The sequence below is a fragment of the Neopelma chrysocephalum genome, unplaced genomic scaffold, assembly GCF_003984885.1.
Source record: "Neopelma chrysocephalum unplaced genomic scaffold, ASM398488v2 Primary Assembly neopelma1_59, whole genome shotgun sequence".
Lineage (NCBI taxonomy): Eukaryota > Metazoa > Chordata > Aves > Passeriformes > Pipridae > Neopelma > Neopelma chrysocephalum.
The window spans coordinates 11,736,821-11,758,774 of record NW_020897714.1 but is presented as its reverse complement, the minus strand read 5'-3'; the positions used below and the strand labels follow the sequence as shown (position 1 = coordinate 11,758,774).

Sequence of the window (21,954 nt, the reverse complement as noted above, 5' to 3'; positions counted from 1 at the left end):
AACTGCATTTGGTGGGTTCAAGGGAGGATTCAGTGAGACCAGAGGTGAAGAGAGAGCCTTGCTGGGAGATAGCTCTGGAGAAGAACAGAGAAGCTCCAGAGGCCTCCCCACCCATTGCAGGCTGTTGGGCGGTTCAAGTTTTGTGTGATGACCATATAGATGCAAAGGAGTGTAACTTGTAGAGCTAAAATCCTAGCCATCCTCTGGATGGGTACTAAACGGTCCTAAAAGGTCAGTGTGAAAGAGCAAATAGTAACTGTACAAAACTCTAGCCTTTACATAGTTTTGTCTTGATAGGAAATAGCCAGGACCTTGACAGTTGAAAGTGAACAGACCTATTAAAATCATGTAATTGTTTTCGTGATGCAGAGATTGCTATAGTAGCCAGCACTTTTTCTTTGTGCATGGCAGACATCAGGAAACCAACATCTTTAATGGCAAACAACAATTTGAATTTCTGACTGCAACATCTGTTTAAAATATCTTTGATACTCTTAAAAAATTTCAGTTTAGTAACCTCATTCAGCATCAATTTCTGCTCAGATCTGGGAGCACCTTTTAATATCTGCTGTTTCTTACATTCATAAAAATAGTACTTAAACATCAAATGATCCTTTATAAAATGTAAGGCTCATGGGCCACTTCAGTAAATTGCTTATTGCAACTAATTACCCATCACTTCACAAAACTCCTTTCTGTTTTAGGGCCCTTCCTTGCAAAGCCCCCATGAGACTGACTCCATATCTAATACCCCAATATTTAGAGTACAAGATTGTGACACTCAGTGTATTTTTTTTCCTTCTAGATCCCTTGTATTTATAAGGCACAGGCCTCCTTTTGAGACCTCAGAGCAAGGCCCTTGCATTGTGCAACTGGAGGATTCCCTCTGGTTCCCACACTCAACCAGGTTGAGTGGTTGGCTATGGTCTCATACACCTCTCTGACAGATACATGCACACACTATCTGCCTTTCCATGTCAACAGAGCCCCAAGCTATGATTCTACCTAACAGGAACCCCAGTCCTTAATGGAAATCAAGTCAGGATGACCAAAAAAGCCTTGCCCAGTCATGAATCCTGTGTAACGATTCTTGTCTTTCCTTAGTGTAGACTGGAATATTGATTTCAACACCTCACTGTGGTCGGGTCCCACTGTGTGCAAGGGAGCCAAGGGTCCAGCCTTCAATATTTGACACCTATTGGGAGATTTCTTTGAATGTCTTGAACCACTGAATTCCTGCTCATTTCTTTTTCAGCCTCAGGCCAGGCAATAAAATGGATTTCCTGTACAAATTGGCTGTGGACATCATATTGCTGGACAGCTGAGAAATGCTGTAGCAGTAGATGACCCTTGCCTCCTTCCTAAAGACAAATGACATTTTTACCCTTATATTTTTGCAGCTATACTGCCAGGGTCAGTGAATACGGTATACAGGCTTAAAAATTAAGGATTTTTATGCAAATTAGTATTGTCCAATTGCCTGCCAAAAAAAAGGGATTTATTATTCACTATGGGAAATCTCTATATCTGATCAGAAATGTCTAATGTAAATAAAATACCCTAACTTCAAAGTCTACACTGAATAATACACATTTCCATTTCTTGCTCATCCAAATCACCTGGCAAACTTATTCAGAGATTTTGGTGCACTAAACACATATTCTAGCCAAGTGCTTTAATCACCACTGAGAACTTTTTCAGGTTGGATGATTTTAATTGGTTTTGTAATCTTAAATCTTAAAAAAATCTTTTCTTTATATGATTCTTCTCTTGCATATTTGGTTTTAAAACTTTTTGAGGCAGAGATGGCTTATGCTATAGCCTTCTACAATATATAATATCCTGTTTTGGAGGAGCCATTTCAGTATCATTATAATGCCAGGCTGGAAGTAAGGAGTGAATACTTATTTCTTTGGAGCAAATGCATCATTGGCATTGCTCTTACCATTACAGCTAACAATCAACTAAGAAAAGAGAGGTATAGAGACCAGGCTGTGGTTACGTGGCTTGGTAAATCTGGCTTTAGAGTACTTAACAGTAGATCAGAAAAGTTACTAGCTCAAATAGCAAAATTCCAGGTTTTGTGCAAATTTATTCTACCTAACGAAATGTGTTAAAATTGTTTTAAAGCAATAACTTTCTTCTGGCTAGCTTTAAATGGATTTGATGGGGGAGATTTTTGCCTGCAATCAGCTTATAGCCAACAGAAAGTATAAAGCTGCTTTAACACGGTAACTCACACTCTTTTTAGCTCAGAAGTTAGAGAAATTCAGTGGTGCATGTGTATTTGTTCCAGATTAAATTTATATTGTTGGTTGACCCAGTAATGCATGTAGCTGGCATTAATGACAGGGAAGCCTCAGCTGTTGAAGGGTTGATTCTTGATAACTATATAAATGTAGCATTTCATCATCCCACAGGAAATGCATTTGTTATTTTTCTTCATTGATTCCCAGTGCCTCTTTGCCTTAGGCTTTAGTATATACATTTTGTTTTCCATTAAAAAAGTAGGTGGGTGGTTTTTGTGGGTTATTTTTGTGGGGGTTTTTTTGTTTGTTTTTTTTTGGTTGGTTTGGTTTTTTTTTGTTTAGTTGGTTGGTTTTTTGTTTTGTTTGTTTGTTTGTTTGTTGGATTTTGGGGCTCTCAAACCACGACATTCTGTTTTTGTTTTTGTTTTTTTTTTACTTCAGTATTTTATGAAATTACAAATCTTACCTGTTCTGTGCCAGGAGAAGAAGATGATGAATGAAAAGTCCTGCTCATTATGCTTTTAGTGTGAACACTGTAGCTCAAAAAACCACAAAACCTAAACCTCTTAGCAAGAGAGATTTTTAATCCTCCTTTACTTACACCCAAGATTCTTCCTCATGTCTAAATCATTACTACAATTGCTACATAGACAGGTTTGGCTAGTACTGCAAGAAAATCAAGGGCTGGCCAGCCAGCATTTAGCAGTGTAATGCTGTACAGCATAAAAATAGCATTTTGGTTTCTAGATGCAGTAAACTTCTAACATTAAAATACAAATCTAGAAGACTTTGAGAGGTTAACTTTATAATAACAGATGCCATTGAGCATTAAGTGATTAGTGTAATGCTATGGGAGTATTTGTTTACTGTTTTAAGAAAGCCAGTCAAACTCCTTTTATAGTTAAAATTTGCCCTCTTTATTTAGTGGCCTGTATTCTGGCCATTTAAAAATATTTAACTGAATTGCTGATGCAATGCATGTACACAGTGACTCTCAACAAAGCCAGCATTTATTGCATCTGTTTATATACAAAGCCATGAACAAATAAAGCATTAATGTTCAGAGTGTTGGAATCAGTGCTGTATGGACTTTCCTATATTAAACCCCACTCCCCCCCAAAAAAAAACCCAAACCAAAACCAAAACTACCAAGCAAAAGCTTGTTAATGCATTTAGTTGGATTTTTGTTTGAAAAAAACAACCCAAGTCAGACCTTCAGCATTTTTTGTAGATATGCAAAAGGGTAACCAAAATGATGCCCATAACAACTATCATTAAGTCTTTATACGTGACACTGAAAATTCATTTTATGTTTCTGCTGTAACTAGGAAAGTCCTACTAAGGTTAATTTTAGTAATCAGTAATACTGACATCCCCTGCAACCTGCATAACTATTTCCCCTACTTATTTCATTTGGCATTTCAAGCATTTTGCTTCAGAATTTTTGAAATAGTCTCAAACATGCCTAGACTGATGGAGATGAGTAAGTTCGTGTCTAAGAGCAGGGAAAGAGAAATTACACATGTATGTTAGCATATGCCAAAGTGAGAAGATAAGTAACCCCAAAAAATCTGTTCTTTAAAATATTGTAATTTTAGTCTGGAGTGGAATTCCACAAACCTCTTTTCTTGTTCATTTTCACCCATTTTCTGTGCCATTAACTGGAAAGTGCCTAGGAGACTTACCAACAAGTCCCGATGTCTCTGGAGTAATTGGATCAGAATGGCCATGGTATCACCACAGCTTTTTATGGTGGAATTTGGAACTGTTTGTTTTGTGGTGGGCTTTCAACTTTATGTAGAATAATTTCTTAGCTGAGGCATTTGGCAAAGAGTGCTCTGCATGACTCAGCAGCAGACCTTCTCCATCTCAGATTTGGTTATATTAATATCAGGTTTATTTTTTCCATGAACTCATACATATTTATGACTTACGTTCTCTTGCATGCTGCTGGGCTTTCTCTAGTTCCAGTGCCTGTCTGTCCAGCTACTCCACCAAAGCTACATGGCATAGACTACACAGGGATTCAGTCTTGAGGTGAATAGAAAAAAATCAGTGACTAGAGCAATTTTTTTTGTTTTTTAATAGAGATAATTCTGTTATTTCTGTCCTTAATTACAGTTTCCTGGGGAGAGTTGTGCAAATTTTCCAGCATTCAGGTTCTGTAACACTAGAATGAAGTCATGACTTTGAGATCTTGGATTTGGTATTAATGTTAGCCATTTAGCCCTTATTAGTACACATGCTCGTTACTCATGCAACTAATTGCACTGACTTGAAAGAGGCTTTCTGTAGCACAGGAGCTGGCCTCCAGTCATCATCACAGAGTCAGCCTGGTTCTAAAGCAGCTGAGCAAACGCACTTACTCTAACACTTGCAGGGTGAAGTACTGATGCTCTGGCCAACCTCTTCAGTACCAGGAATGAAGAATTGAAGAGATGTTATTTTTCTGAGAAGGGAGATGGCAAGGGAGAGTGAGAAGGGAATGGGTCAGGAACCATTTGTGACTAGTTCAAGAGTAGACTAAAACCATCCTTTGGTTTTCACCTAGCTCCTAAGGGAAGCAGAGGTGACCTCTTGTGACTTTCAATGTCCTTTCCCTCAGCTCCCCGCTCCATACCTTTTGAACTCATATGGCAGTTTATGTCTAAATTGAAACAAGCATAGATAAAGACATTTACATTTCTTGGGTTTCTGACAAAATTAATGACTGTGTAGAGGTGAAAGATCCATGTTTATGCTACTGGAAAGATCAGCAAGTCAAGCTCCTGTGCAGCTCTGAACTGACCACAGGACATCCTGTATCCTGTGTGGTGGGGACCCTGAGTGGCCTTGGAGAGACAGAAGATGAAGTTTCTGTAAAGGTGAAGCTGTGGGATATGTTCTTCATGGGACAATAGACTTCATGTCTTTCACTGCTCATAAATCATTTGGTTACTATCACCTAACTGATTGCCAATAAATTTGCTAATTTATTCAATATTAGTAGTCATATTGGACTCTTCTATAATGCTCTTCATCACAAGATTCCAATTTCTTTTCAAATAGAGAGGTATCAGTATTTCCTTTTTTATAGCTGGGGGATGTTACTCAGAGGACCAGTTTTGGGCTGAGTACAAAATTATACGCTAGTGACCAAAGCCACAAGTTAATCTTGATGTGCTAACACCACTTTAAAACCGCCCTAAATATTTTTCCAGGCTAAACGCATTTGTTTCTCCTAATAAAGTTGAGAGGGAAACAAAAGTTCAATAACAAAATACTGAGACTTCAGTCAAAACTGTCAAACTGTTTTGAAGGCAAGATAGATTTTAACGCTTAACCATTGTCCATTTTAAAGTACATTCCTACATAAATAGTAAGATCAGTAACGAATACAGATTTTCATATTTTGAGATCTCTGAAAAGCCTTTTAGCTGTTCTTAAGTGGATATCATAGTTCTCCTATGGCTACTGTGGAGCAGATGTACCCTATATATACAGGTGACAGGCAGGGAGGCAGCTACCAGCCTTAGCACTGTCTGGCAAGGTCCATGTACCCCCATTATATAGCAGTGGCCCATCTGTGCTGCTAAGCAGCTCTGCCTTCAGTTGAAAATGCATTTTTTCCCAAATCTGCACTTCATAAATCTTCCAAATTTTGTCATATGCTTTTCATAGAATCATTAAGATTTGTAAAGACCTCCAAGATCATCAAGTCCAACCTTTGACCAAATACCACCATGTCAGCTAAACCATATCCTTTAAACAACCTGTGCTCAACTGAGCTTCATAGAGTTTAACTTGAGGGAGAGAACTTCAGAAAAAGTTATGGGTAAATTTGAAGGCTATTTGCTGAAAGTATATGAACAGCACATAGTGACAGTCAAAAATGTACAGTTAAAGAGTTAGGAAAAAGAAAACTAGTTGGAGGCTGATTTTATAAATAGGATACTTAAATCAACATCTTGAAAAAATGGGTACTTTTCCAGTGTAGCGTATCATGAACCAAGAGATTTTGAGATCAAGAATTTACATGACTGAAAATAATCATCTTTATAAACACTGAAAACACGTATGTCAATAGCCCAGAAACTTTGCAAATTTATAGGCCGCAAGTCTAAGCAAGCTATGGATATACATTATGTTCCTTGCCATTTTATACCAGGTGACGGTGGCTCCTTGTAGCCCTCAGTTGTGGTAGAAGATTGTGTGGACACCAATTCTTGTGAGCCATGGTCCAGAAATCACTGCTTTTTATTTGGCTATATGCATAGCCATTTAAACAAGTAGACAAACAACAACCCCCCAAAACCCCAATAAAACCCAGCAGTTATTTGTTGGAAGACATGAGAGGTGCTGGTGCTCACAGGGGCATCCTGAATACTGCTTGTACAGTCAAAAGACTGATTTCAGTTCTCTACTGAAATAAAGGCATGCTGGCTTTAACAGGTGTGCAAGAGGTTGATATAGTTCAGACTTTCAGCCTTCAGCTTCTGTTTAGAGGATAAGGTGTCTGTTCCCACCTAGTTTCTGAAAAATCTTTCCTGTGATTGTAATCTGAGACTTTCCACTGCCAATGGACTCCTTAAAAAGGCACCTTTTAATCCCCCTGTCACCAAACCCTTCACAGAGTTTATGAACTTGAATGAAGTGAAAATTTACAGCTCCCTTGCCTGAGGACACAGCCTATATACTAGCATAGCCTGAGACTTCAATACTAGGACAGCCCATAGTATGAATTAATAAGCATTACCATATGCAGAATAATTAAAACCAAGGACTTACACTGGAAATGAGACAGATTTAATATTTTTCCCCCTAGATCTCTGCCCCAAGGGCGAATTTTTTATGTGCATTCTCTGGTATGTAACAAAGGCTGTCACACTGCAGTCTTTCCTTGCAGGCAGGAATCAATAGGGTCTCTCTCTCCTCTCTCTGGCCACCTATTTAAATTTGTAGGAACTTCATATCTTTGAGCTTTATCTGGCTCTGTTGTATTTGATTGAAATTGGCCCATGAATTGTTAAGTTACTGAAGGAGTGGTGGTTGGACAGGGAAACAGATGCATGTGTTCACTCAAACATCCACAGTCATGTATTCCTTGCAAGACTTGTCTAAGAAAATCCTTCTCCAATGTAAGACTTTTAACTAGTGTCCTCAAATCTCTATCATCTTCCTCTGAGCACTCATGAATTGCTAACCTAGGAGAGTAAAAAATGTGCTGCGAAGATGGGCTGCTTAAGTTACTTGGGTATGGCAAACTGAGCACTCCAGGAGTTCATGGCCTAGGCTGTCACTCGCTCTTGTTGAAATATCTGGTAAAGGGAGTGAGATATTAAAATTTGCAGTCATTTTGATTAGCTTTAGAGCAAATGTCTACAGCCTGCCTAGATATTTAAGGATCAATACAGCTCCACAAAAGCAGTTCTATTCCCATGATTAATCCTATGTACAAAAATCAGAAACAAACCTTATTGCCAAATTGCAAAGCTATTTTGTACTATGGACACATGAAAATTATGTCTTGGGTGTGACCAAAGATGTCACCGTTCATCAGCTGAAGCCATTACCCACTGTGTGTGTGCTCTTAACCTACCTCAGTTGTGGACCCAATGACATTAAAAAGAAACACACTGGAACGTGTAGCAGGAGCAAACATGAGCTCAGTCTAATAACGCTGCCTTGCCTCAAGCTTTAAGCTGCGTCAGCCAAATCCTTCTGGTCATGTGCTTGTAACTCACACAAAGTCTAAGGATTTTAGAGTGCTTGGAAATGTCAACTTTTGAGTGGAAAAATGTTTTTGATCTTCACAGCACAACTGGTGCTCTGCTATGATATTTGTTCTAGTCGACACAATTACTCATTGACCAGGTTTATTATTTACTTGTGACCCTTTGTCTTGCATCCAAAATTGCAGATTTAGGATAGAACAGGGAACTGTAACGTGTTGAATTGCATATTCTAGAGGGTAGTGGTGTTCCAGCAACTCCATGTCTGATGTGGGGTTTTGCCTCAGCACCTACAGGTAGAGATTCTTTCTCAATTAAACTGATGCTTTTGGGTTGTAGAGGCTTTTTTTTTGGAAGGTAGGTGCGTGTTTGTGCAAGCAGAATGTCCTTTTCTGATATTTAAAACACAACCTCATGCCACAAGATAGTATTTTCACTTGAGGGCTTGAAGGAAAGAACTGCTCCTTCAGAATTACATTTCCAGTTATCCAAACAAGTGTGCTTCGACAACCCTCACTGAGCGCGCATTTCTCGGTACTTTAAGTGCCGCACGAGTAACAAAGTAACACGGCGCTACGTTTGCGATTTGCCTCATCCAGTGAGCCCAAAGATGCAAGTTCAAACTACGGTCTTTTCCCTTCTCCCGGCCGATGCCAGAGTAATGACAGTAGCGAGGGGCCGCAGCTGTCGGGCACCGGGGGCAAACCCTGAGGGGAGAACTGGGGGCCGGCCCGGCTTCCTCCGGGCTGCGCGGCACTGTAGCCCGATGGCGAGGGGCAGACACCTCCGCCCTCCCTCCTTCCTCGCCCTGCCCTCAGCAGCCGGGACCCCTCTCGGACGGCGGAGACTCCGGGCAGAGCTCACCGAGAGCTCCGGCGCTGGGCCGGTGCGGCGGGCGGCCTGGGCCCCCGTGAGGCCATCGGGCACAGACCCCATTCCGTCCCGCGGGGCAGCCCCCGCCGCCCGGCGCCTCCTACACCTCTCTACCCCATTTTCCTTCCCCCGGTTGCCCCGCGGCCGGGCGGTGGCCGGAGCCCCGTCCCCACGGGGCCCGTCCCTCCCCGGGGCGGGGCGCGGCGCGGCGGCGGCCCCGCCTCCCCGGCCGCGGCGGCTGTCACGGGGCGAGCGGGCCGCACCGGGCTCCTGCGGGGTGGGGGTGGCGCTGCGCGGGGCCCCGCGGCTTCCCTTCGGCCTGGCCGAGGCCGCCCGGCGGCATCCGCGCTCTGCCACCATGTTCAGGCGGATTCTGCAGCGGGTAAGGCAGCGAGACCCGCCTCAGCGGCGAGGGCGGTGTGCCGTGCCGTGCCGTGCCGTGCCCTGCCCTGCCCCGCCGTGCCGTGGAGGTGCCGCTTCCTGGTGCCGGCCGGGATCGGGGCCGCACTTCCCGCGGCGGAGCCGGAGCCCCCGGCCCGCCCCGTGTTGCGGCGCAGGGTGCGGGGTAGGGCCGTGGCGGCCGGGAAGGCCGTGTGCTTGTCCGCCCCCGCCCCTCGCCGGGGGACGGCCCGATCCCCGACGGGCCGGGCCCGTGGTCCCGGCTGGGGGCGGTGTCGCCCCCCGGGCTGGGCGGAGGCGCTGTTGACGGGCGGGCTCCCGCGGCCAGGCCTGTCGGAAGGGCGCAAGGCGGCCCTGCCCCGGCGTGGCTCCTTCCCTTCCCGCAGCGCGGCGGCGTCTCTGCCCGCCGCCAGTGCTCGTCGCCGCGGCTGCGGCCGCCCGTGCACAGGGCAGGGTCAGGGGAAGCCCAGCCCGGGGAAAGCCGCCGCGGGGACCCGCCGTGATTCCCCCGGGGGGCCACCAGGCTCATAACGCCGAGAGCCAGCCCGGCCGCCACCGTCCGCCTGTCTGTCGTGTTTCAGGAACCGGCTTTTCCGGCATCTCTGCCTAGCTCGGAAAGCCAAGTTGTGACACTGGTTTATGAAACCCTTCTCGCCTCCCCGGATTCCCGCGCATCCCCGCGGCGGTGCCAGTCGCCTTGCGGTTCGCCTGCGGCTCGGGCGGGAACTGCCGGGGAGGCGCTGGCGCGGGGCAGGTGCCGGCTGGCTCCGGCTACGGGAGTCCGTCACCGCGGGCGCTCGGCTGGGGAATGCACCGAAAAGGGTTGAGTCACGCCGGCGGTGGGCAGGCAGAGCTGCAGATCCCGCACCGCGGGAGAGCGGTGTCGGTGTCATGCAGGAGGCGCTCATGGATAGAGGAGAAACCCATTTTATCTGGTGTTGCTTCCAAAGCCTACTGTGAAACACCTTTGTGAAAAGGTGTTTCATTGGGAAGGCTGGCGTGCTTTCCTTATCTGCCATGCGAGGAAGCATTGGTACAAGAACGAGAGTTAACATAGGGGAATAAAGTAAGCATACTGCTATCTTTTTCAGTGTAAAGTATACCCTAAAATATTTTTTGGTCCTAGACCCTGAGCAGGTGAAGATCTAGGCCTATTTGGAGCTTCGTGTTTATAAGGAAGAACTTCCTTAAGTTTGATGGGAAGCCCTGCTAACAAGCAGGGAAACTTAATGCCGACCTAATTAAATATTGGCAGTAGGTAACTGGGTGTTTATTGATTCTGAGAGGCCGTCGAGGAAAGCTTCTGTGAAAGAGGAAGAAACTTGATACAGTGCCAGAGGATATTTGCCCCAAATATAAATACAGCTAAACACTTTCTATAAAAATCTAATAAAGTTGGTGCAAAAATTTTTATGTGTTAGAAACAGACATCTTTTCTGAAAAGTTTGAACAAATAACTGTTCTCCAGTTGTTCCTGAAAATTACAGGATTACAAAAGAGCTAATTGTCAACAAAGGTGAAACAGACTTTTTCCTGCCCAAAAATGAAATAGAGAAATGCCAAGATTTTTAAAGGTGTTAATCTCTTACTTGGTGAAAATAACTATGCTTTTAAAAATTCGCCTCTTATTAATAGGGGCAGTAGGCATTTTGTAAAAGTAGTGATTGCAAGCACAACCTCATACATACATACCTTTTTGACTTACAGTCTGGTTAGCAAGCTTTGAAAAATGCTTCTGCTGTGCTTTGGTATTAAAAGTGAACTTTTGGGAGCTGTCAGATATTTTCATAAAGAACATAATTATTCAAATCTTTCATGTGTCTCATGCAGTAATTTGAAGGCTAAGAAACTTACTCTTGACCCTTTTTTTGTGCATCATTAGTATAGCTGGCAAAGAACCCCCTGCCTTACAGTCACTGAAACATAGTTTCTTATATATCTGTTTGGTTTATTATTTGATTATAGGGGATGCCATCCTTCCTAGTCCAAGAGCTAGTAATTACTGGTGATATAACTTGTGAAAGAATGTTTTTTAAAAAAGGAATTCTTTATTACATTTGTTTTTGTTGTAACTCAGCTGGCTGTCAAGGAGGATAACAAGTACTAAGATATGGTTTATAGTTTTAGTTACTTGTTTGAAATTCTGGTTCCTGAACTTTTGAAACATCAGATGTACTGCTTCTGTACCCAGATCACCTTTTTTTTCTTCCACAGTTGTAATTGCTGTTTTTAAAAGTGTCTTCACAGTGAATTTGAATGGCATATTTTCAAAATAGAAAGTATTATATGTTTAGCATTGCTCATTTAGTTTTTGAAGTTAGTATCTCCATGTGGTCTTCAATTAGATCCTCCTTTTAGGTCCTTTCCTTACAAAAGGTGTTTCTAAATTTTATATATGTTTTCAGTGTGACATCTCAGGGATCCATCTGTTTTGTACATTTGCACCATAAAACCACCTTTCATTCATTCTTGCAAATTCTTTGTTTCATGCGTTGTTCGTCATGCTGATCTAGAAAAAGGTAGTCTTTCCCAAAAGGTCTCTGTGGATATTTCCAAATCTGTGTGGAATGTCTGAGGCACAACTTTCCTGCTCAGAGAGTTTGATTTTTGTCAGTGGATTCCTTGGAGAGCTGTCTTTTCTTTATTGTGTTCAACTCTGAATGCCCTTTGTGGGCATTGTGTCCTCTCTCCGTTGTTCATCTCTAGCAGGCCAATGACTGTTGCCTCTGGCTTGTTAAAGCAGAGCTCACTTTTTGTATTTCCAAGGAGGAGGCATTTATTTTCAGCTGATGCAAAACTGATTACTTTGACCTCCTTCTGAGCCTTCTTCCCATTGCTCATGTTTTTAAGTGAGGACTCATCTATTGGGCCAGTGTGACTACTGTTTACGTTAGTTTTTATCTTCATTCTTTGTGTTTAACTGGATGTCTACAACTGTTGACAACTGTGCTGTGTTTGAGTGGTAAGTTTCTTTTGCTCTCTGTTTCTAACTAATGTTTGAGTTCTTGGTCTCGAGATCTTGTGGTCTTGGGGGAGAACAGGAATTTGCAGGTGTTTCTGTAGTTCAGGTAGTACAGTCACCTTTCTCTTACTCCAAGCTTGGGAACAGATATATTTGCTTGTCTGGGATGCATTGCATCTCATGCCTTATGTATAATTTTCTTTTTACATTTATAATTGCAGGGCTTGCTAGATAGCATGTTTACTTGGATGAATGCTGAACTGCAGCTGTGCTTGTACCCTCTCCTGAGGAATCAGAGGGAGCACGTGTGCCCATTCTTGGGCACAAGGTCTACTTTTGTGAAACGGATGGTACGATGGGAAAGAAGGACTTTATGCTCTGTGAAGTCAGAAGTAACTTAATTTTACAGAGTCATAAAGTAGCATCACACTTCTTTAGAAGTAAATGATATTAATGTTCTGTATTGCAGGTTACCTTGTCTCTAGCACTGAGAGTTGTTTGATAACAAGGCTTCGGCCTTCTTACCTTCTCATTCTTGTGTCTTGCTTGTTGCTTCAGGACATTTTTATGGTTATACTAGTACCCTTATTTTGTATTTAAATCTGTGCTGGGCAAACTGTTTAAGTCCATATTTGTACACATTTTCTCAAGGCTTTACATATTTTTTCAAAGGTTTTAATTTATTCTGAATTTAAAACTGCTGAAAAGAGTATCATAACTGAAAGGAATGCGGCTGTAGACAGATAAATGAATATGCAAAAATGACACGGTAGTGACCCATATTTATTATCAGTCATTTTAAAGCTTAAACTCAACTCATTCATTATATAATTTTCTATTCCTTGTCAGAAAACAAACTGCAATCGTTGTCATCCTTTTTGTTGTTAATGATGTTTCTTTTTATTAGCTTGCAGTTTTGAGGAAACACAGAGAATGGCATTATGAAGTTTAGCATATTACTTGTACAACTGTAGTGCTAGTAGTAGAAACATGTTTCTTTGCAAAATAAACAAATGAACTCAGAAAACTAGGAAAGCAATATGCTGGATCAAAGACTAATTTTGCATCAGTCTTTCAGCTCCAGGTACGTCTTCAGGGGTCAAATGTTAATTTTGTAGAAGTACACATTACAGAAGCCTGTGTGGAAATTTTCTATGGGATTAGTAAGTCATTTATTTGCTCCCCTGTATAGGCCATCTGAAAACAAAGAGCGTCATTCTGAGTCTTTCCTTAGATTACAAAGTCCAAGTTGTTCAATGTGTTGTGATTTTTTTGTTTTTAATGGAATGTGATATAACAGTGGTATGTGAGCTTAACCATGTGTGTGAACCAATTTGATGATGCAATGATCAATTAAAAAAAACCATTCCCAATCTCCCATTATTTATTTGAATGGTGAAGGATGTTTAAATTACATTACAGCCTTGAAAGATAAGTTAATTGGATCTTTGGTCTTGGCTTCCATAACATCATTCCAATTTTCTGTTTTATTTTTCTTGCTACTCTGTATACTTTGCAAATGGGAGCTATGGACTGTAACTTGGAAGTTACTTAATGACATCTTTCCTTCCCAACCTTCTTTCCTGTGCTTAGCACTCATCAGAAAATGCCACCTATTTGTACTGGGCTTTCTCAATCTAGCTTGGAATTATGCTTTCTTTTTTGAAGAGTACGCATTGTTTTTTGAAAGGTTAAAAGGATTTTACCTGTACTGTGTAATAGTTTCTGTCATATAATGCATGCAATAAGACATGCCGTGCGGTGCTTATTAGTGTGATTATAGCATGTCTGAAGTGTTTCATAAAGCAAATACTTTAATCAACCATATAGTAATAACTGTGTACTTTTAATATAAGAGCTTGCATCCTGGAATTATAATTATGATAATCTCGAATTTGTAGTGCTGGAACTGGCAGAACTTAATACGCGAATCCCACTGCAAAACGCAGTCAGCTCTGGTGTGAAATGGGATAGGTGATTAACAATGTACAGTAGCGTTGTATAGGGAGTTATGAGGTGAAGAAAATACTGTGTTAATTGTCTCAGAAGATTCTTGGGTTTGGTATGAAATGATTCGTTAGGTGTGTTGAAAGCATCTACTCAGGTATTGCAAAAGTGGAGGTATATGCTGCCTGTCTAAAGAGAGTTTGACCATCTCTTATTGCCATTGCCCAGGCTATCAAGTTCTATTCAGGTTGTCCCTATTCTCTTGTCTCTGTCCAAGGCTACGTGAAGGCACATTCTTCAGTTTTTGGAGATGAAGGGTGAAACAAAAGACTTCCATTTCATGTAAAGCATTAGTAAAGACATGCATATCTGTTAATGCTGACACTTTCTCCGTTTCAAAACGTCCCATTTCACTTGTGCATGTAGGTGCTGGGACAGATAGGGGTCCAAGTTTTCTGGCTTTCTAGAACCAAACAGCCGCCACAGCTAACTACCATACAAAAGCCTTTGATTTTTCAGATTTCTGAAGCATTTTTAAAAGTTCCTCTTAATAAGAAATTTATTCTTATATCGTGAAAGTTCATCTCCTTTGTGGAAGAAAGCTTTGACGCTGACCTCTTAATTTTCCCTTATGTAGATGTATGTGTGCTTGCATCTTCTTTGGATTCTTTGTTCTTGAACAAAGTGGATTCGCAAGAGAGCCTTACCGCTAGGTTGCATGGTTGGGGTTTATGCATTGCATGGAAAGGAACTTCTGAACTGTATAAAATAAAGAAAATTGGTTATAACATTAGATGCAATATTCTAACTTTGCTGTCTTACTGGGATACTTGGCTACACCTTACCAATTGTTTTAGGTATTATTCTGACTGTCAATGCACACAATCCACATCTTCATTAATGGAGTTACTGAAGTTGTATTTCAAAGCTTTCCTGCAGGATGTGTGTTTCTGTGAGCAGCACTTCATAGGCCACAGAACAATTTGGGCAGGAAGGGAACTCAGGAGCTCTCTAGTCTAAGCTCCTGCTGCGAGCAGGACCAGCTTGGAGGTCAGGAGCAGGCTGCTTAGGCCTGGCCTCATGATGGAAAATCTGTTTTTTACATCCAGTGGAACCTCTCATTTCAGTTCTGTGTCTGGTCCTCCCACTGTGTTCTGCTCGAACCAGCCTGGCTTCTGTTTTTGATGGCCTCCTCAAGAGGTGGTAGTGTGGCTGCTGCTTTGCCCTCCCAAAGCTGTCTCTACTCCAGGCTGAGCCAACCCTGTTTCCTCAGCCTCTCTCATGGAGCAGATGCTCCATCTCCAAGTGTCTTGGTGGCATTTTCCTGGACTCACTCTGGTTTATCAGTGTCCTCCCTGGACTGGGAGAGCCAAAACTGGATGCAGCAACTTGACATGGTCCAATGGGTGCTGGCCAGTGGGGGGTGATCGCTTCCCTTGGTTGGTTGGCTGGGCTCCTGTTAACACAGTCCAGAGTTCTGGTGTCCCTCTCTGCTGCCAGGGCATGCTGCTGGCTCCTGTTTAGCTTGGTGTCTGACACTAGGCCAGTGACCTTTTCCGCAGGGAGGCCTCTGTTGCTGCCAGGTCTTTTCCTTCCCTCCCTGCAGGAGTCTGCATTTGTCCCTGTTGAGTGGCATGAGATTCCCAATGGCCTATTCCTCCAGCCCATCTAGGTTCCCCTGAGTGGCAGAGTTTCCCTTGAGTGTATCAGCTAGTCCTCCCAGTCTGATATCACATGGAAACTCGATGAGTGTGCACCTGTGGTCCATGCTGGGATGTGCCTTGTTTACTGTCTGTTTCAGTGACCCGGAGGAGAATACTAACCAATGCCTTCACTTGGATGTGTTTTACCATGTGCATTGTATCTCTGCTATCCCTTTTTGCCTCTCCTATTACTAACTTGCAGAGCTTGCATCACTTTGCCTATTGCTTTTGTATGCTGTACTAGAAGGAAACTACGCGTTCATATTTTCTTTAGAAATATAAAACAACTAAAATGAAAAAGACATGGACTAGAAAAAACACCATATGTTGATGACTTAAATGATGACCTCAGAGAAAGCTGGAATGAGAAATGGTTGTCTTCTTTCAGTGTCACCAGGCCCCATAGGTTGTTGCTTCACTCCTCCCCTCTTCCCTTTGACCAGTCTTCAGAGCCTTTCTAAAACTGAAATAGATCTCACTGGGAATTAAGTCCTTCATCAGTAAATTTAACCTTTTTATTACATATTTTTTTATTTGATTAGTAATAAAAGGGTGTTATCTTTATGAAAGTTGAAAATAGAACATTCTTTTTAAAACAAAGCAGGAAAATGTACTTAATTTTCAAAGTATGGAAAAGCATGTGTGCTGCAGATGTCTTATAAAAGGTTACATATCAGGTTTCTCTTCAAGAAAAGGATATATTTGAGCAAGAAAATTCCAAACCAGCTAAGATTTTGGAGACACCAAGACCTGGAAACTTCAGCTATTTGTCTACTCTGTAGATTTCAATCTATATATTTAAATTCTTTATCTTTATTCCTCCTATATTAAAATATAAAATCCTTTATAGCATTACATGTATTTTCAGATGGACTAAAATACAGCAGTAGCATTACTTCATCCCATTTGTTGTAAGGGAATTAGATAATGAACTTTTTGTTTGTTGAAACTGTAATTGCATATCTGTATAAGATAATGCCTGATGTTTGCTTTGAGAATGCTAACTCTTCTGCCATCAGTCAAGCAGTGACATTCTGGAGATGAGTAGAAGTTAAATGAAATTTAAATTGAAGTTATAGTTAAGGATTATAAGATGCAATCCATTTACTTAGATTTTGAATCATGTAGTATTTAAAATTGATTTGCTTTTTTATCTAAACCTATAGTTTCAAATCAGTACTGTTGTTTTGATTTTCAGCATATTCATAAGAGTATATCTTTATAGGTTGTCTTCCTGATTAACAGGTTTTAACTTTACCAGAGACTTGATTATTATTTTATTTTTTTTCGAAATAAGGCAGTGTACCTGCTTGTGTGCTTGTTGAATCAGCAGAGTCCTCACACTTTAGTTTTCTGTCTTTCAAATACTTAAAGGCTTGTTCAGGTTGTAGACAAGTTATCAGAAAGTAGTGTGATACTGGATTAATACTTCCGAAACTTTTTAGACTGTAATTTCTAGTGTTTTCCTATAGGATATAGAGACCTAATTTAACATGAGCAAGAGTGATACAAGGGCAGAGTTTAGCCAGATTTTTTGTTTTGTGTTGAACATTCATGAGAGGAAAGGGTTGAAAATCCTGACCTTTGCTTATGGTGTCTGCTTGTCCTTTTATGTATGGAGAGTCTTGGGTAAAAGTTCTTGTTGAAGTGTTGTGCTGAAAATTGTATAATTGCTTGTCAGCTTGTTCACTTCATTACTGTTGTGAAGGGAAAATACTTCTGTATTCCAGTAAGCAGAAGAGAGGCCTTTGCATAGGATTGATACTATGCGTTATTAAATATTTATTAAATGTTGAAATGTAGACACTCATTTTTCTCTTCCCCATCTATTTCAGACTCCAGGCAGAGGTGGGTCTCAGAGCTCAGATTCGGATTCATCTGCCACACCTGGAAATGCTGTGGATGTGAACAATGAAGGCTCCTCTGAGGTACTGTGCACTATACGTGGGGCTGGTGTTCTAAACCTTGGTTGCTGGTTCTCTGCTGCATGAACTTGTTAGGAGTAACCTTTGATGCCCTTCCTAAATAACAGCTGTACTAAATAAATACTTGCAAGTGTCATCTTCTAAAAATTGTTTGTTATTTAAATAAAAAAAGGAAGGCTAGGCTATATTTATATGTAACTATTAATTAGGCTTACCCAGATCTCCCAGATCTTCGTTCGCGAAGCCTACCTATGAATTAGGCTTATCAATTTGTTGCGAGCAATCCTTCCTGTAGTTCTAGAGATGAATTATTGAAATTAAAAGCAATGATATGTAAGCTTAAGACTCCTTGTTAGTAAAACTTCTATGAGAGCTGAAAAAAACAAGGCTTAACTCCATTTTCGCCTTGCTTCTGCTAAGCTGTAATGTATACTGGAAACCTTGTCCTTCTTGTGAAATATCAAATATGTTGGGTTGTGTTTGGTGTTGATGTTGAATCTACCATGTGTAAATCCTACTAGTTTTTTGTATGCTGTATGCCATACTTAATCAGCAGAATAAGTTGTTATTCTTACTTCAATCCCACATTATAATGTCTTTAGATTTACAGTGTTGTCAAATATTAACTCTGAAAAATGCAAGCTGACTTCACTGGCTGTTGAAGCTAGTTTGTGCTAATGTAGCCCGATGACCTATCTTGAAAATGTTTTGAGCTTAGCATGCAACTGCAGTGCAAGGTTAATTACTCCTATTACAGCATTAGAGGCAGCAAAGTACTCTTTCTTATGCTGAATAAAGTGTGTGACAATTCAAATACTCCTGTTTGGGCTATAATAAGAGATAAGAGAAACTTTCACTGGGCTGTTTAAAATCCTGATCTCCTTTCATCTATGCATCTGCTTATTTCTTATTTCTTGAAGCCTTATTGCAGTCAGTGTAATTAGACATCCCTTAATGTTTTGCTGCATGTTGTACACGTCACACATTTTTTAGTCTAGATCTGTTTTGTATGCATATTTAGCCATCCCTGCAGCAAATAAATATTCTTAAATTGCAGGCTAAAATCTTTTTACTTTTGTAGTTAATTAAGGCATGAAAATGTGCAATGAGATAGTTGCTTCTTTCCAAAGTTTGGCTAAAATTGTACAATTCTGTTAACATGACTGCAAGATCACTGACTGTACAGCTTGTGGGTGTCACAAGGTACCTCAATACTAGTGCAGCAGTATTTTCTTAACATCGGATGAGCTTTCAAAGTGGTGCTGTGCCTGCACTATTGCCCTATTGGCTTTTCTTGCTACTGAAACAAAATTGGGTCAGACTAAAAACTGCTTTGTCACTTTTGGTTGATATGCATGTATAACAAGAAAAAATATCTTTTGGTTGTCAGTAATCCCTCCATTTGTTGCATTAGTTACAAGTTGGGTGTTATCCTTAGCAAAGAAGTTCAAAGTCTGTTTCAAACTGAGCTCTGCACTTAGTGAGGGGTTTTTATTCTCCTCAGATTCTTGCATTACAGCATGCAACTCGAATCTTCCTTTTCCTGCACAGCTGACCTGAGGTGATGTGTCTCTTGGAGCTTCTCTTCAGGAGCACCATAGTTGGTCTCTGCAGAATGTTTGCTCTTTGTTTTATCATTATGTTCCCACTTGGTTCTCCACCGTTACCTCTCTCTGTAAAACATCTGAACACCCTTCTGGGAAACCTCATGATGGATGTACCCAGTAATGCTCCTTTTACAAATTGTTACACAGCTTATTTGTGTGTCACGTGAAGGGGGTAACAAGAGTGTCAAGAAAGCACATAGCTAGCATGGTGCTAGCTTTTAAGGCGAGTTTTAGATTTGTTTATTTTTTTGTCCTTAATAACTGTTCCTTCTTGCTTTCTCTGTAGTATTATATGTTTACAAAAGCTATCTTTCTGAAAGGAAAACAGACTTTGCTTTTGATTGTAGAGAACTTTCAGCGTAAGAATTTGAACTTCTGATTCCAGATCCGCTTTTTTTTGTTTTTGGTCTTTATTAGTTTCTTAAAAACAAATATACATTTCACAGGGCTTCATCTGTCCACTATGTATGAAAGTGTGTGTAACTCCCACTGATCTGTCTGAACATTACAAGAGTGAGCACACTGGGACAGAAGGAAGACAGGAGCTTCGTGACCTCCCAGATATTAGTGTGGGTCTTGTTTATTTTGTTTCAATACCTTTGGTAATGGGCTGCTTTAAATGAATCTACATCTTTTCTTGTGGCTTGGGTGTTAGCTTTTTAAAATGTTTATTTTGATTCCTTGCTTAAACATAATTTGATCTCTTATGCATTATTCCAAAGTATACATTCAGCAGAAGAATTAATCTTTGTCTAGCTTTCTGGTTTGCAGTTGTCTGTCACATGAGACATTTGCAGTATTGGAAGACTTGCAGTCACTGAGATATGCTTTTTTTTTTTAACAGCTTTTGCTTGATTTTCTTGTAAATAGATTGTTTCCTTGTTTGATTTATTTCTCATAAGACTCAGTATCATGATAAACATGGTGTTGGATCTTGCACATCCTTTGTGAAAAGAAATGTTTTGAGCTCTTACTAAGAAACTTTTTAAAGCAGATTTCTACTGCAAGATAGTAAAAGAACAGAGGACAGAAAAATGAAATCTCAGAAGCTTCTCTTTTTGAGCATGTTTAAGAGCTTATATATTGCAGCAACATTATAAAAATAATTATAAAAACAAATTTTTAATACATAATCTTATTGGAATTTTTATGCCCCCAAGAAAATGCAAAGGTTGTTTCAGTTAATAGACATAAATTGTAGTGCATTTCTAAATTCTTCTAGTTGTGGAGTGTAAAACTGCACAATTAAAACAAAGTGTGTGGTTTTACACTGCACAACTGGAAGAAATTAAATTCTTTAAGTTAACAGCCTCCAGCTGCACAAAGCTATCTGATATTTTTCTGCCGTGAACCTTCAGTGAGTAGATCTGACTTCTGGGGGCAGACAGCTTGCTGTGCACTAAATGGGTTTGTGTGGAGATGAAGTTTTGCATTCTTTCTGCCAATGTTACTTTTTTTGAGTTTTGAAATCGAAGTGTTTACTCTAGACTGTGTGTGTGACATGATTTTATTGTGTTTGTTGTTGTATACATTTGTTAAATAGTGCTTTTCCCCTTCCCTATACTTAATGTATATTTGCACTATAGTTTTGAAAGGAAAACTTCAAATTGTGAGATGTTATTCTGACAGATGATGAAAGCCATCAATACATCGATTATTCTAGTGTTAACTTGGGATGTCATTTTAAGGGTGAAAGGTCACCTGTTAAAGTGAGGAGGATCTGTGCTAAAACGGACCTGTGTTGCTCTCCTGAATAGGTGTGGGACCTCCTCAGAGCCAGGACAACTGGAGTATGGCTTTTGATGGCTCCTCAAGTCAGCTTTTTGCTTTATTATCTGGTTACAATGTAAGGTGCTGTACTTGAATAAGCTGTGGCATTCTGATGCAATGGTGCCAGTAGATTGTGGAGCCATCAGAGATGGTTTGATTACCTGAAGAAGTTACTGTTTATTTAAGCTAGTTGGGCTTAGCATAATTTTATGGAGATGACTGCAGGGTTCTTACTCACCTTGAGTTTTTGTTTTTCCACCATTAGTCAGTACTTTCCACTTATCAACAACTGATTACATTTTTTTACCTTGATAAAACTTGTGTATTGAGCGTAGCACATGAAATACAAATTCAGTTGTTTCTGGCTGTTGCTGTTTCCTGTTGTTAAAGTTGTGTTTCTTTGTACAATGGTTCAGTAAATATCTGTAAGGGGTGAGAAACAAAGAAAACAAATATATATGTATTGGGTTTTTTTCCTAGTTTGGTCTTTTATTATATCAGCATGCCTAGAAGCACTGAAAAAGTGGAGAATTCTGTTAATTGCTATCGTCAATGCTAGTATGAAAACTTTCAAATACTTGACTACTGAGAAGCTGATTGTTTGGTGATGGAAAATAATAGTTTGCGTTTGTAGCGAACACATTGAAACAGCAACACAGCCAGGTTGTCACCCCTCATTCAATATTTGTTGTTCCTGGGACAGCATTATAACAATGATATAATGATGTCAGTGTCATGTAGCAGACATGAAACGTTGCTGGGTTTCGCTTACTTAAACTGGCGTATAGCTTTATTGCTTGTGGATACT

General features: G+C 40.7%; 1 protein-coding gene across 2 annotated transcripts in view; it reads left to right on the top strand.

Moving 5' to 3' along the window:
* The first annotated feature begins 9,103 nt into the window (after positions 1-9,103).
* EEA1 (early endosome antigen 1) overlaps positions 9,104-21,954 on the top strand; it is a 69,409-nt gene continuing 56,558 nt past the window's right edge. The window contains exons 1-3 of one of the 2 annotated variants that reach the window (XM_027679866.1): positions 9,104-9,215; positions 17,680-17,772; positions 19,823-19,945. In XM_027679866.1, the coding sequence (XP_027535667.1) occupies positions 9,192-9,215; positions 17,680-17,772; positions 19,823-19,945 (240 nt within the window). In that variant the 5' untranslated portion in view covers positions 9,104-9,191. The remainder of the gene's footprint in view (positions 9,216-17,679; positions 17,773-19,822; positions 19,946-21,954) is intronic. The other variant, XM_027679867.1, reaches the window with a different exon arrangement.